Source organism: Grammomys surdaster, unplaced genomic scaffold, assembly GCF_004785775.1.
Source record: "Grammomys surdaster isolate TR1022 unplaced genomic scaffold, NIH_TR_1.0 358, whole genome shotgun sequence".
Classification (NCBI taxonomy): domain Eukaryota; kingdom Metazoa; phylum Chordata; class Mammalia; order Rodentia; family Muridae; genus Grammomys; species Grammomys surdaster.
Window position 1 is genome coordinate 98,613 of NW_021604777.1, and position 16,929 is coordinate 115,541.

Sequence of the window (16,929 nt, forward strand, 5' to 3'; positions counted from 1 at the left end):
AGGGAGGGAGGGAGGGAGGGAGGGAGAACAATAGACTATGGCATACTAGACCAAGGCACAGTAGCCCATGGCATGCTATCCTATTATACATTAGACCATGGCACACTAGCCTACTTCACACTAGCCCATGGTGCACTAGCTCACTGCACACTAGCCCATGGTGCACTAGCTCACTGCACACTAGCCCATGGTGCACTAGCTTACTGAACACTAGCCCATGGTGCACTAACCCATAGTATGGTAGCCCATGGCAATCTGTCTTCAACTCCACTTGTAAGTTGAGCCCTCAGTTGGGCAGGGGTGCACAAACCTACACTGTCAGCTCCTTGGGCGTGATGAGGTTTAATCAAAGGTTAGGAATACAAGGGGCCTAGGCAGTACAGTGAGATTCCAACTCAGAAACAAATCTCACCCACTACACTGATACTAATTTCCCTATCCTTTCTGGCCTCATTATGAGGACAGTTTAATTGGAATTAAAACAATCTTAGTTCAAGTCCATGTTCATCAATAGATGATGAGAAATCTGCTCATGGCTTCTATCTCCTACCCTTTCCACTTCATCCTTGACCACTCAGCCAGCTAGCTCCAAGTCTACCTCAGCTGCTTCCCAGCAGCTGGTCCATCACCTTGTAGTCTTTGAGCACAGTTTTCATTTGTGTTTCTAAATTAATCAATGACTTTTAAGAACAACTTGAGTAGTTGGGGGAGAGAAAAACATCACAATATGGTACTGCATGTTTGTAATGCCAGCACTCAGGAAGCTGAGGTAAGAGAGTTGTGAGTCTGAGGCTAGCCTGGGCAGCCTAAGAAGCACAAGATCAGGTTTGTACTCCTTACATAGAAGACCCTGGGTCAGAAAACTGAAGTCTTGTGACTCGGAGAGTAGAATGTTGTTTGAGTGTGACAGTTAGGCATCCTCTAGCCTCTACATGGCAAAAATAAAGGATTTTATAGTTGTCAGTTTTTGCTCAAAATGTATCACCAAATCAGTAACACAGCTTATATTAATCAGAAAGACTCCTTTAAGTCAGTTATCAATGATCAATAATAATGACTAATGATATTTACCTACTATGCCTTTTCATTTATACTTCTCTCAACTACTTAGTCCACGATATCCTACTAAAATTTTTAAAAAAGAACTTTTTTATTCCTAATTGTGGTAAAATACAGTTAAGAAAACATACCACCCCCTAAAGCATTAACATATTGCATTTTGAGATAAACACACACAATGTGGCAAGCTACAGAAAGCAAACATAGCATACTACCACCATGCTAATGTTAGATTTTGTTTGAATCACAGCTCATCCCTACACAGAATGCGCCCTCCTCTGATTATCAGGTCAAGGCCCTGTAGCATCCTATGCTTCATTAGTGTAATAATTAAAAAGTTCATTTTGTCCTACATCGCTGTATTTGTTTTTATTTCGTTTTATCTTATTATTTTCCATGCCTGTTACTATTCTAGTGAGAAAGAGAAAGGAAGGGTGTGAATGTGGCTGGGTTCATGAAATAGGGATGATCTGGGAGGTATGGGAAGAGGAAACAAGAATTAGAATATATTATATGAAAAATGCCCATTTCAATAAAAAAGAAAGAAAAAGAGAACTGCATTACATCTTTCTCAGGTCATATAAGATTCATCTAAGAACATGTAGATACAACAAATGAAATGTGGACAGAGGAGCAAGCAGTAACCACAGGAACCACAACCCAGCGCCCTGATGGTCACAGATGCCCCCTGAGGTACCGTTTCACTGTGCACCACTGAGCCTTGCTTTATGTGTCTCTTCCCTTCACCACAGGTCAAGTAAGGAAACACTAAGCTTTATTCAGCTGTTGAGGCACAAGAAGACTCCTTCCAGCACTGTCTCTTTGCTGCTTCAGACAATGTGGCGAAGCCTGAGTCACTTTCTCTTTCCCATTTGCTTAAAATTATAATCTTTGTTGGTTGCACTTCAGTTAAAGTTCTAAATACAACCACCAGTCAGTCACGTTAATATTTGAGAATCAGTTCTTCCCTTATAATTGTCTGACTATGCTCAGAATAGAACTGTAAATTATCATAAATACATTTAAGATTTAGATTTTCCCATTTGCTGATGTTCTTACAATTATCAAAGTTGTAATTTTATTTAGTATAATCAATGACAAAGACTGAGCAATAGAAATCCTAAAATGTTTTTAGAGATATACACAGCATGTTAAAGACTAGGGAAATTCAGAATGAAACTGACACAACACCAAGAAATCTAAGGTAAGGCATGAAAGCCATGCAATTAAAACCCAGAGTAAGATACTGATGTAAACAAGACCAAAGCAACCTGTGGTTAGAGTCACATAAAAAAATATCTGTGAGTTAACAGATGGGCCAGAAATAGTCTCAAGATTTTTTGGTTCTGTTTGTTCAAAAATATTTTACTTTGTCATTTTAAAAAGATTTTCTAAACAGTATGACAAAACACATCTAGCAAACTTTCCTGTTTTATGTAAACTCAGCTTTACTGTACCTCCCCAAGAAGCTGAGCCATCCACTGCACAGCTGCTAAGAAATCATTTGAAAGAACAATACATGCAGCAGTGCTCAGCCTGTAGTGGGTCAAGTCTCAGCTTCACTTCCATCTCAGGATGCTGGTCCAGTTCCCTACAGTTCGACCCTGTCTAGGGTCATACTCCTTGAGGTGAAGTAGTTAGTAGCTCCTGCTTGTCCCTATGCAGACATGTAATTGTTGCCCCTGGGAAACAATACTGGTTTGTAGAAGTAATATCTAGAGCCACAAAGAACATCTGCCTCCCTAAACAACACAGTTGCTGTGGCTTTTCTACAATACAAGCAGCACAACAGAAAAATCAAAAGAAGCTGCATAAGGAGAAAAAAGGAAGCACCTTTAAGAGGCGGTAAAACCCACTAGCTCCCAAGTTTTCAAGTGGTTTCCCTGCTGGTATGGATAACCTAAGCCATTCATCTCATGGGTGCTGTGAAACACTAGGCAGTGCTTGTCCTGTGCTGAGAAAGTTTGTGGTTTACCTTCACGTCATGGTGCTGGTCCAGCGTATCTAATCCCATGGTGGTCACCCCATTTTCCCTCTCTTGGAGCTCAGCTTCCATCCCTGGCTCTCCTTCTTTTGAGGGAAGCCCTAAGTCAGACCCTGGAGTCCTGAAGCTGCTGTTGGAAGCATTTTCATCATGGCTATTGGTTATAGATGATACAGAATCTGTGGTGGTTTCATTTCTTTCTCCATTCAGCACATGTGTATCAGGAGAGGTGGCAGCTGGCTGAATAGTTGTCTCTGGGCTAAGAGCAGTCTCCTGCTCATCTTCACATTCCATCTGGTTTTGTGCAGCCACCACACCATTGGCCAAATAACCATGTTGGCCCTGAGTCTGATCTGGATCGTTTTCCTGCTTTTGTGGAGAGTGCTGGGATAGGAATTTTCGTGGAGGTGTGGAAGTTAACCCATGCAGTCCTGGAGTTTGAGGAATATTTAGGTTCATAGTAGAATCTTTTTGCAAGTCAATGTAACTTGACAAAACACTGTAAGATAAAATACAAAAAGAAACATTGGCATGAAAAGTTGTAGAGTGAAGACAAGTCAAGTTCAGGTGAAAAGAGACATCATCTCTACGTGATGGTTTTAGAAGCAGACTCCTGGGACACATGCCACATTTAAACAAGCAGTAACATAGAAAGGGGAAGTTTGAAGAGATGGTTCAGCTGTTAAAGGCTAAGCTCAAAACAAAACCAGATGGATGAACTTGAGCCTTTTCTGGTTGGATTGTTTCCATGAGCTTTTTACTAATACAGCTTATTCAGTAAAGATAGAGATGAAAGAAGTATTTGTGTCCAATGAGATTGTCTTTTTCCAAGATCTTTATTTCTTAATCATTTTTAAAACAAGCATGAGCTTATAAACAGGTTATAAAACCAAGTTAGTTTTATTTGGAAAGTAGGAACATTAAAAAGAAAAAATACTCCTTTATTACACATGCTGTAGCAGCTGCTAATGGATCGCTAAGAATTCTCTTGAATTTTGCTCTTTCTGTCTCCAATCTTGTCCTCACAAATCAGATCCTTATACATTCAAGACTTCACTAATGTCTCCAGGACATCAGCAAGAATATGCCTTCTCCAGGTCCTCCAGCTCGCACCTCCTGGGACCACCTTTCCTCTTACTTCGGTCTTGTACATTCCTGAAGTTCTCCGTTGTGTCCATGTTAGAATCAGTAGCCCTGCTCCTGTCTGCTCAGCACATTCTCCCCAGTACATTGGTAGTGTGCACTCCACCTGTCATTCAGGCTTTGAGAGGCTTTGCTTGGCTGGTTTATTTAAGCAGCACACTTCACCACGTTCTCTAATCTCCTTTTATTTATCTTTAAAGCCCTCATTACTGCTGATATTCTACATAGTACTAACACGGCAACAGAACCTCACTCCCAATGCATAATTAGATGCTTATGGAAATATTTGTATATCAGTTTAACCAATAATTCAAGGTTGAGAGAGGGAACATAAAACTCAAAGCCATAGTCTGAGAACTTCTATGATATAAATAAGAGAAATTTAAAACATTCTAGAATTCTATGAGCTTGTAGGTGATGTTGTCTTGTTCCCAGGTTTACTCCAGCTTAGCTGGATGTGTGTGAAGAGTTCAACAGCCGTACAATGAACTATTGATTACTGTGACCATCCTGTGACAATCATACCCCAGACATTTATGGAGTCTCCACTGAGTGCCTAGAGCTATGCTAAGTCCTTTTACACTATCATTGTGCTTTTCCCTTACAACAATTGCTAAAGCAGGGGCCCACAAACAGAGGAATCTACACATGCAAAAAAAGCTGTCCTATAGCCAATGTGACTTGGCTAAAAAGTGGCCAAACCAGACTTCAGGCTACACTTCAAATACCACTTCAAAATCGCATCGTCATCTTTGCCTCGTTTTGGATGGAATGAGGAGCAGGTAAATAAGCCAATAAAATGAGGGGACAAAATCCACAGCGATGACCTTCTCTAGCTCAGCAGAACTTGGGGTGATGGGGAGGGAAGTAGGCTAAGGCTAGATATTTTCGGAAATACTGAGAGGCACTGTCACCTTCTTCCTTCATCTTACCCCATCCCTGTCCTGTCACTGCCACTGTGAACTGAAGGATGACAAAAGAGACAGAGAGAGACAGTAGCAACAAAGTAACAAGGAAAAGAAACAGTTTAAGTCCAACCCTGGGACCACCGGAATAAGAAAGGGGAGAATATTTCTAAAGAAGAGTTTATACATAAGTGTTGGAAGTGGCCAATATAAAGATATGACACATTCCATTGCTGTTATTGCCTGTTATACATAATGTATCTTGATCATGGATAATCTGCCAAAAAAAACCCTCAAAGATGACTAAGATGTCCTCTTGTGTAGTCTTTAAAAATAATGCATAGAAAAGAGTTGACAGCTTACTGTACTAGGTGACATCAAAGGCATCAGGAGGTATAAGCTGGAGATAGGGAAAAGCAGGCATTCCTGTGGATGCTGAATAACAGTGTGCGTGCGTGCGTGCATGCATGCGTGTGTGTGTGTGTGTGTGTGTGTGTGTGTGTTTGTGGTGGGGTGGTAGTGGTGGTGAGTGGTGGAGTTAGGCCTGCAATGTGTTTGGGAAAGATCAGTGCTCTTGTCTGTGGGAAAATGTTATTTTTTAAAATTGTAGCTGGGCAGTGGTGGCATAGGCCTTTAATCCCAGCACTTGGGAAGCAGAGGCAGGCGGATTTCTGAGTTCGAGGCCAACCTGGATAGCCAGGGCTACACAGAGAAACCCTGTCTTGAAAAACAAAAAATAAAAACAATAAAATAAAATAGTAAAGTTTTTCTAAGCTAAAAAAAAGAGTAATTTTTCTTATTCCAAGAGAAAAAAAGATGAGAGAAAAAGGAAGCCACGATGATGATGATGATGATGATGATGATGATGATGATGATGATGATAGAACAGTATTACTTCCACCCAAGTGAAACTACAACACTCAGCTGGTTCTTTAAAAAGCATTTATTATTGCTCTGAAAGTGGGCATCCAATCGAGAGCTCTAGGGAATGCTGTGGAGGTCCAGGGACAACTTTTGGGAGTCAATTCATTCCTTCTACCCTGAGTTTCAGGGACTGAGCTGAGGTGTTCAGGCTGCGGAAGGCAAGTCCTTCTCTTGCTGAGCCATACCACTGGTTTTCATCTGCAGTCCCTAATAGCAGTGATATGTGGCCTGCCAAGGTTCTCCTGGCCTATTTCTGTGTATTCAGAATCCAGTGGCTTCCTTTTGTTCTAAAAGTATTAGGCTCTGCCAACAGAGATCAAAACTGAAAACTAGCCTGCAGGCTTGTGGGCATTTTCCAACAATAAACTTAATGTAGTATTAACCCACCCTGCAGATCCTTTTAGGGCTAGTTGTCCTGGTGTGGGGACATGGCAGCCAGTCCTGAGCTGATGGCACTATGTCTTTCCCTGCTCAGAAATGATAGGATAGCTGCTCTATCCTAGTCCTTAGACTGTTCAGACCTGGCTAATAATCTACACAGGTCCCTGTGATGAGTAAAGAAATAATATGTAGCCAGGCATCCCATAAAGGTCATTGACCTATTGCTCTGGAATGCCTGGGAGAGCATAGTGGCCAGCAGGTGAGATAAGAACAGGACAAGGGACTGTGAGGTATTAACTTTGCTTTTGCTTTGCTTCTATAAAACCTGCTTATCACTATGGGAAAGGGATGAAGTGGACTTTTATTACTATTTAGAGGAAAGATAAGAAACAACTGAGGGAAGTAAAACAATTTTCCTGTCCAACAGTAGATTCCAGGAATAGTTGTAACACACACCTTTCTGGTGTTCACTTAAAAACTCCACCTTAACTACACACACCCCCTTCCACAGTTCATGCTGTTTGGTATGAGGCTGCCATTGTTCCGCAAGCAGTAAAAATAACTTCATTTAATCTAAATTTGAATTGACTCTAAGTCTTTGATCTTTGTGAGTAGATTCGAACACCACAACTGCCTGGGTGACAGCAGACCAATAATGTTGCTCTTACAAAGGATTGCACCACAAGCAGAATCCTTGTCCAAACATGAATCATAAATGATGGCACATCCTTCCTTACATAAGTACAAAGCTGTACACATTTCACCTGGAGAGATAAACTCATACAATTTGTAACTGGGCTACAAAACTAATCAGGGTCAGAGACCTCAGCCTTTGGAATATGGATTCCTTTGAGGCCTCCCCGAGTCCTGAGGCCTCCCGGGGTCCTGAGGCCTCCCTGGGTCTGGCATGACAGCACTGAGACTGGCTCAGGCCCCCACCTCCTCTCTTTCTCATGGCAGTGGCTGCAGAACGTGTAAACTGGAAGGATCTCGTTTCTGTTTTTGAATCAGTCAACTCTGAGAAGAAAAAAACTGAATGAAATTTAGTCATTGCTTTAAATATTGCTACAATTTCAGCTCCCAAAAGCATTACAAATTCCCTTTAGAGGACATTGAGGATTTACAGATCACATAAGAGCTCAGGAATGAAATACAGCATTTAAACATGTTTCTCCAAAATTTGTAAATGTATTATAGTAAGCATGATATTTTGTAAGTACATTGCATTTTAGTTTCTTGTTTTGTTTTTGAGGAGTCTTACAATGGGGCTCAGGCTCGCCTCAAACTCTTGAACCTCTGCTTCAGCCCCCTGAATATTGTAATTATATGCCTGTGCCCCCCCCAATGGTTTATCCTTACAATTTTTAATTTTGAATGAGGGACATTACAGTTTTGTGCTTGCTCATGCTTCTCAGGACATCCCCCAAATATTCCCAAGCTAAGGTGTCAAAACATACATAATAAAAAAATTTAAAAGTTTATGTAATGGCACATACAAAACACCCATAGATATAAAATAGTAAAATGAATAATTCTTAAAAAGATTCATGTAATGGGAAATTGTCAATATTACATTGGAATGAGTGAAATGTTTGGCTTTGTGTGTAAGTAAAATTATATATATTTTGTTTAGATTTCTAGTGACATAAATGTAACTGTAGGATAGTATGACTTTCAAAGACCCTCCTTCTCCCACCTTCTCCCATACATATGAACTCTTACCTGCCTCCTTCAAAGTGACTGATGAGATCCGATACCTTACTATGTTTCCCTTTTGAGGCACAAGAAGTAGGGGCAGGATTAGACTCCTCCATCCTTGGCTTTGCACTAGGTAAAGCTTTATGCCTGGGGACTTGGGGTATATGGGATGAAGGTGAATTCTGCAGATGTAATGGTTTTGGAGGCACTGTAGAAAAAGAAAAGAATTCAATATTTCACTGTTTTTCTCTGTAACAGTAAAGATTCTAGTACCCTAGGTGTAAAGCACCATTAGTAAGCTATTGCAAGGGAATCTGTCAAACTGGAACTGACCTAACCAAGGAGAATTTTATTTAGCTCTTGCTATTTCTCCAGATCTCATTGAAATTATATATATATATATATATATATATTCTTATATAATTTCTATTTCTAAATATAATTTCTAAGTTATATAATTTCAATATGTGTGTATGTATGTGTGTGTGTGTGTGTGTGTGTGTGTGTGTGTGATGTGTGTTGTACTTAAAGGACATAATAGAAGAAAATTATTCTTTCACTCCTGAAGTTAAGTAGGAATCAAGGACATGTAATTCAGAGTTAAAAGAAAAATATATCTGTATACTCTGTACTCATTATGCTAAATTACAATCAGAAGTTTAGTTGGGTGTGGAGCTTCTGCCAACTTCAATGCCAGCATTCAGGTGGCAGAGGTAGGGGTATCTCTGTGAGTTCAAGATCAGCTTGGTCTACATAGAGAGTCTCAGTTTCAGGCCAGCCAGGGCTATGTACTGAGACACTGTGTAAACCAAAACCAAACATAAACCAGGATCTTATGCTTCAGTCCAAAGCTCTGTTTTTAAAGAAAGTAATAGAAACAAGACCAAAGAAATAACCTCACATTACAGAATAAAATTTCTCTTTGTGGTCACATTTACTACTTAGGAAACCCAGTGAGCTTTAGGCATTGTGTTTAGGCTTCCAGGATTCATTATATTCCTTCCCTGCAACCTTGGTGTCCCTGTGAATGTTTACAGAGGAGTACTATCTTCTTTTTAACTCTTCCCTATTGAAAACTTTATCATGCATCAATGCTTTCTGAGGATGTCTCTAAGGATCAGTTTCATGCACCTCCATTTCCACCCTTTCATCACTGCTGACCTCGTATCAGAAGGAAAGGAATAGAACATGAGCATTGTTAAATGGTTTTTTGCATATCTCCTTAGCACTCTAGCAGCAACTCTACTGTATTATTCCCAAAACTTAATCTACTAGGTTTTCATAAATTAGCTTACCCACATATACTCTTGTTTCTACTACTGTTCAAGTCATTCAGTCTTACATAACTTTTCAAATGTATGATGAGCTATGCTTGAAATAGTGCTGGATGCATGTGAACATAAGCATTGCACTCATAGAAATACAACTCATTAGATCAGTGGTTCTCAATCTTCCTAATGCTGAAACTGTCTAATATAGTTCTTCATATTCTGATGGCCATCAACTATAAAGTTTTTTGCTACAACTGTAATTTTGATAGTTATGAATTATAATGTAAATATATGATATGCAGGATATTTGATATGTGACTCCTGGGGTTGTTTGATGCCCCCAGGGGTTGAGACCTACAGGTTGAGAATTGCTGCAATAGGGGAAATGACTTCCTTTTAAAAATATTCTCCTATATAAAAACATTTATGACTGTAAACTGTATGTCTAAGACTTTTAATTATCCACAGTCATTACTCTAAGTCTCCTTAATATCTTTCATATTCATCGCTTTCATTGTTTTCATTCAAACTATTGATGCAAAAGGAACAATACAAATGAAAGGCTCCTAGTACATGGGTGTGTTTATATAGCTACCAAATATTCCACAAGCCAATTTTATTATCAGTCACATTGACTTTTGCTAAGAACAATAACTTGAATTAATTGTTACTATATTTAAAAATTGAGGAAACCTAAGATTAGAGTAAAAGTAGAATCAATTGGCAATGCCTGTCTTGGATGCGAAATAGGAAAATAGTTCTTGGTATGCCCAGAGTCCAGGGCACCTCTGGTTCTTCTGTCCTGCCCCTTTCAGCCATTCATTCTACCCATTTCCCTTCCTTATGATTTTCCACCAATCCACAGGACAGCTCTCTACTTGGAACCCACAGCTGAGACCCAGACAAGTGACCTTTATTCACCTATTACAGATGCTCTAGTCTATAAGTCCCAGTACACCTTCATCCTCTTGGGACTTAGACTCTTGGAATAGACACAGAGATAAGGGAACCTCTAGATCTTCCTTTGAACAGTCTGTCTCCCCATTCATTTGTGAACTCTCACAACTGTCACATCTGGATAAGACCCAGAATGTGCAATAGCAACTAAAGAATGGAACACCCAACCAACAAAGGTGACATTATATATCTACAGATATCTACACCAAAAATCTTAAAATTCAAATATCTTAACACCAGATACACCAATAAAACCACAAATATGAGCAACAAAAACAATATTCTTCCTGCATAAGCTAGCAGCTCTATTGCAATAGACCCTGAAAAGGCAATTTAGCTGATACATAAGACAAGGTCTTGAAAACAGTAATAAAGAACGTGTTCAGGGCTGGAGAGATGGTTCAGCAGTTAAAAGCACTGACTGCTCTTCCAGAGGTCCTGAGTTCAAGTCCCAACAATCACATGGTGGCTCACAACCATCTGTAATGGGATCTGATGCCCTATTCTGATGTGTCTGAAGACAGCTACAGTGTACTCATATACATAAAATAAATAAATCTTAAAAAATGTTCAAAGATGAATAAATACTATTATAAAGACAGTAAAGATATAAACAAATAAATAAAATAATCAAATAATGAAAAACTCAACTCATGAAAAAAAATTTAGAAAGAACCAATCACTAATGAAAAGCCAAAGAGAAATAAAAGTGAAAGTGAGAAACAGGAAGTCAAATGAAATTTTGGTAGGCATCACCAAACAGACTGACAGACATGGAAGAGAGAATCTCAGGTCAGAGGTAAGCACCACCAACAGACTGAGACATGGTAGAGAGAATCTCAGGTTTTGAAGACAACATAGAGAAAATGGACTGTCAAGTCAAGAAAATATTAATTCTAAAAAAAAAAAGAAATGAGGAACAAAACATCCAGGAAATCTGAACACTATGAAAAGAACAAACCAATGAATAATAGGATAATTATTGAAGAAAATTTGTCCAACCTAGAGACAAAGATGCCTATAAAAGTACAAGATGCATACAGAACACCAATAGAACCATAAAAGAAATTTCAAAGATATACAATATTCAAAACACTGAATGTACAGAACAAAGTATATTAACAGCTTCAAGGGAGAAAGGTTTTGCAAAATATAACAGAACCATTAATATAGCAGGGCCATTAATTTTCAATAGAGATTCTAAAAGCTAGATGGATTAGGATGGATGTTCTCAAAAGATGAAAGAGGAATGGCTAAGAAATATTTAATTAAAAAAAGAGTTCAACATCCTTGGTCACTAGGGGAATGAAAATTAAGACTACTATTAGATTTCATGTTACCCCAGTGAGAATGGCCAAGATCAATAGAACAAATGACAGCTCCTGATGGTGAAGATGTAGGCTAAGGGAACTGGTGTGAGTGCAAACTGTTCTGGCCTCTATAGAAATCAGTGTACATGTTCTTGAAAAAGCTGAAACTCGATCGACCTTAACATCCAGTTATACCACTTGTGGACATATACTCAAAGAACTCTAAAATCTACTGCAGAGATACTTGCTCATCCAGATACATTGCAAACAGCCTAGATATTCATCAAGCAATGGCTGGATAATAAAAGTGTAATACACTTACACAATCAAATATTATTCAGCTCCTTAGAAAAGTAAGATTTTGAATAGTGACTGAATGGAGATAAAAACAACCATTTTAAGTGATAGCAAACAAATATTGCATGTTTTTCTCTTATATGTTGATGATATGTTTTAAGCTTTAGATATGTGTGTTTCAATCAGAATAGCCACAAAGCATAGACAGCTAATTAGAAACCAGTCGGAAGAAAAGGATCTTACAGGGAAGAGGAAACAGCATATTATATAATACACATATTATATAACATATATAAACAGTATATATAATTTATTTATTTAATTTAAACATATATATATATATATATATATATATACACATATATACACATTTTAAAAACATACACACTTTTTATAGGGAGTCACCATATAATGGGCGAGACAGTGCCCCAAGTAGATATCCATACTATCAAGTCAAATGGGTTACATCTTATTGTGTCACTAACCAAAGGCATCCCATGGACTCCTTCCTCCAAACACCATAGGCTATTTTCAAGGTTACTGGCTGTTGGTTATTCCTCATAGACTGATGACAAGGCCATATTGCTGAAGATACAACTTACTTATGTCATCATACATGGGAATTCGAGGTATTTCCCAACTAGAAGCTTTACCACTACAGATTAGTGTTTATGGTGCTCAAAGATACTTTACATGCTACTGGATAAGTAATTGTAGCAGGATGGTTTTTCTGCTGCTTCTACATTATTTGCATTAAGCATGGTGATTGAGGAGAAGCTAATATGGGAGGAGTGAGGAGAGGAAGAGGAGAAGGAAAAAGAGGAAGAAAAAAAAGCTAGGAGAAAGAGGAAGATGTAGCAGCCATGGAGAACTATGGATGCATCAAGAACAGTCCTGGGTAACAAATTTTATCTAAGGTTAGGTATTCAATAACAACTCTAATTGTGTGGGCATCTTGTTAATTGAGAATTTTCCAAATATATAAATACTGGATAATATTTAAGCATTAAGAGTCTCATTTCTATCGGGTACCACATGGATGGTGAGATGGTCTGGGCTCAGCCAAGCACTGTGGATAGTGTGGTGGATTGGCAGAACCAAACACTATGCTGGCGTCTCACGGGTCTAGTTGTGGCAAGCTTGGCTTCTGGCTGCTTCCAGCTGTGGCACATTTGGCTTCTGGCCACGGAACATGGCAGCCTGAGCTAAGTCACACTGCCACAGGAATAGACAGCATACACTGGATTTTTTAAAAATATTACCGGCAACAAGTGGTGCACCAACTTCAGACACGAATTCACTAGGAATTTAAGTCTATTCACCTGAGAGTAAAAGATGTATTTTTGTTTTTTAAAAAAAGAAAGTGAGTGAATAACGCTGATAGGAGTCACGTGCCTCCAGCACGGGAACTGTGGACAAAGAAACTGCTGGCAGGCAGGTCCTCTGCTGAGAGAATTGCAGGCTGCTGCAGTCAGAGCCAAATAAATAAGCCTCCAAAGTTTTGGAGCGATTACTGATTTAACTGTGAATTTATAAATGGGGATTATTTGCTTTTAGGAAAGTATTTATAAACAGATTTGTCCGATTCATGTGAGAGATTTCGCCCATGGTTTAGAACTTAGATAGAAATAATTGTCACTGAAACCAGGTAGAGTGTACAGTGTATAAATAAAGGCTTCTCTGAGCCAAGAGAGCCAAATGAAAAGGCCTCCATCTTGGGGCAGATACTGATTTAACTGAATTTACAATATAGGGATTATTTGCTTTTAAGAAATATTTCTAAAAAGATTTGTCCAAATCACATGGGAAATCTAGCCCGGGGTTTGGAATTAAGATAGGGAAAACTGTCACTGACTCCAGGAACAGATCACAGTGATACTCATTGCCTGTTTGGATCAGGTAATAAAACTTGTGCCTCCTATAGATAAATAAATAACTAGAAGGCTGCTCTAGACAGAGAGCCAAACAAATAGATGGCATAAATAAAAAGTTGTTCTAGGTAGAGAGCCAATGGAAAGATAGTGTATATCAGGTGTATTAAGATGATATAAAGTTATATTGGCTCACAGGAGTCTCGAGTCCTGTCTAATGTGGGCCCCATGGGAATTCTCGATTTATTTCCTGCTTGGCAAAATAGGAAAGGCCTAAGAATAGGCACACACAGTACTTTAGTTACTTCATTTATCTTAGATTGCCTTAACTTTCAAAATGGGTGTGATTCTGAGTTGCGTAATTATAGTTTTCCTCTGGGAAAGAGGTCAATATAAAGGTTTTTCTGGTTACTGGCTCAAGGATATGCTGATTTGGGGAAAAGGTTCTGTCTTTGTGTTTTTAGAGAAGGTGATTAAAGTATTTATATCTCCCAGAATTATATGGATCAGATATGACAGAGGCAGACCTCCAGAAGACTAGATTCCAGAGAATCAAACAAAAAATTATCTTGATACTAAAATTTGTTTTGAGAATTGTATATTACAGAATACGCAGCCTTGGTGAATCTACTCATCAGGCAAGCTCAGCAGACCTGCTCGAACCTCTGATGTCCTAGAATTCCAGCTGGATCCAGTGAAGACACAGACATCAGAGGCTTATTAATTTACCCTTCCCCTCTTCTAACATCTCAATGCCCACATTCAGCCTGAAGAAGTTAATGAAGAGTTGGTGCCCCTATTCCCTGGGCTTGGGGACTAAGGTGGTTAGTATTAGGCTGTTTTTCTAAGAAAAAGTAAAGGTTTTATTGGAACAGGGAGGAATAGCTAGAATTGATTACATAGCCATAACCTATTGGTAGAAATCTATATAATTGTTACTAAGTTGAAGTTATAATTTCTTAGATGGTACGAAATTTATTTTGATTGTAAATTCAAGGGTTTCATTGATATAATTCCTCTATTAATTCAAAATTGGTGGGTACAAGGCTTAGACCCAGTCCTTCTTTAACTTTTTTTTTTAACTGATCTGAGATGGTTGGCCTGTGAGTTAAGGGCCTATAGCAAATTCATGGCTCTGAGTTTATTGTTAGGGTGTTTTCTAGATTTTAATTAGAAATAGTTGAGAGTAATTAATGGACAACAGTCCAGATTGCTTTACATAGATAGTTGGTTTTCAAAAATGTCAGAAGTCCACAGAATTGACAGTATAGACATTTCTTTATTAAAGATCATTTGATTAGAGACCTGTCTGCTCCTGACAGCTTCCCTGTCTTGGATTCTAAGAAGAGACTGAGCGTCTTTGGAGTCACTCCAGTTGTGGTGAGACAGCTGCTAGGCAAATTGCCTCTTTTCATCTACAGACAAAATACTGTCCAGAAAAAGGACACACTTGCAAAATAGTCGACTGATTATATCTGCCAAGACAGAGTTATCAGTCCTTCAATATTCTGCATTATAGATCTATCAGATGATCCTGTTAGTTGCATGTAGCTACAATGCCTGTGAACTACAACAGTGATATATCTATAAGATACACTTAAACAATAGTGGCACAAATGTTATGGGAGTAACCAGCCACTATTTTTCAAAATAAAAACAGGTTTTTTTCATATATATATATTTTTTTTTTTTTGATCATGCTTTTCCTTGATCAATTTTTGATTTGATTTAAGGCCTGTTTTATCAGATAGAACCCATACCTGAAACTTCTAATGTGTCCAAGAACCTAAAACTCGATAGTTCATAGGCCTACCAGAAGCCAAATACCACTCATCTAAAGGAACAAAGCAATAAAATGATTCCTAATGACATTGCTATAGACCCATATATCAGTGCCCCTCTTAGCCATCATTACGGAAATTTTTCCTTAAAGTAATTAATACAGAAACCTACAAGTGGACACTATGCAGTGAGTGAGAGACTTTGGAACATTCAGCTTAAGTGGGACATCTTTATCAAACTCCTTCTTTCAAGGCTCAGGGACCTATGTGCAAGAAAAGATGCAAAGTTTATGAGACAGAGATGGAAGATGACTCCAAGGAAACAGCATCTTTCAGACACAACAAAGCACGTAAGAGTTTGTGATCACAGCATGCAAAGCTATGCACACATTCAACCCAGACAAAATCCAGTATGGAGACAAGGAAGTGGGCACAAAGTCACTCTCCCTCTTAATCAAGAAGGTATTTGTAATTGATATATGCTGGGAACTCTGTGTGTGTGTGTGTGTGTGTGTGTGTGTGTGTGTATGTGTGTGTGTGTGTGTGTTTGCTCTTTTTTGGTTTGGTTTGGTTTTTTTTATCTTAGTGGGTTTTTTTGTTTTTTATTATGCCTTTCATTTTATTTTGTTTATGAGAGAGAAAGAACATGAAGTTGGTTGGGCAGGAATATGACAAAGATACAGGAGGAGCTGAGGGAGGGAAAATGATAAAATAAATTGTATAAAAAATTTTAATAAAAATGGAGAATTATTTACTATTAATATTTCAAAATTATTATAATAGCAGTGATCTTATTCAATGTGTCCCTGGAAGTATATGAAGTAAAATATTCTTGCCAAAGAATGTTCACTTTTAAGGATTATTTTGAGCAAAGACTTTAGAGAAATATCTTAACCTTGTCCCTTTTTCCCCTGTGGCGGCTCTCCTCATCACAGGAAAAAGGATGCCCTGTTAATGGGAGGCCAAGGCTGAGGAAAACAGAAGTTAACAAACCTGATTAAACTAATCTCCATCTTTCTAGTTTCCCTCAGTGTCCTATGGAAAAGCCCTCTAGTGTTCTTATGTTTATATAAATTATTTCTCTGTCTAATTTAGTATATAAAAATTCAGATCAAACAGCTTTTTGAGGTTTCTTTTTGTTGTGGTGATTCTAATATCCATATTGTTTGAAGCCAGACTAATCCAAGTCTGTCTCAGAGGCTTTGATGAAAGGACAAAATGACAAAAGGCTAGTTCTATGTCCTTTCCCAGTGTCAAACTTGGCAAGGTCTGGGCAAGGACTGGGGCTGGGGCTGGGGCTGGGGCTGGGGCTGGGGCTGGGGCTGGGGCTGGGGCTGGGGCTGGGGCT

General features: G+C 38.7%; 1 protein-coding gene across 3 annotated transcripts in view; it reads right to left on the reverse strand.

The window, feature by feature from the left end:
* Fgd4 (FYVE, RhoGEF and PH domain containing 4) overlaps positions 1-16,929 on the reverse strand; it is a 155,936-nt gene that overhangs the window by 78,413 nt on the left and 60,594 nt on the right. For all 3 annotated transcript variants that reach the window (XM_028779645.1, XM_028779648.1, XM_028779646.1), the window contains exons 3-4: positions 8,119-8,302; positions 3,035-3,542 (exon numbers count right to left, since the gene is read on the reverse strand). In XM_028779645.1, coding sequence (XP_028635478.1) covers positions 3,035-3,542; positions 8,119-8,302 — 692 coding nt within the window. The remainder of the gene's footprint in view (positions 1-3,034; positions 3,543-8,118; positions 8,303-16,929) is intronic.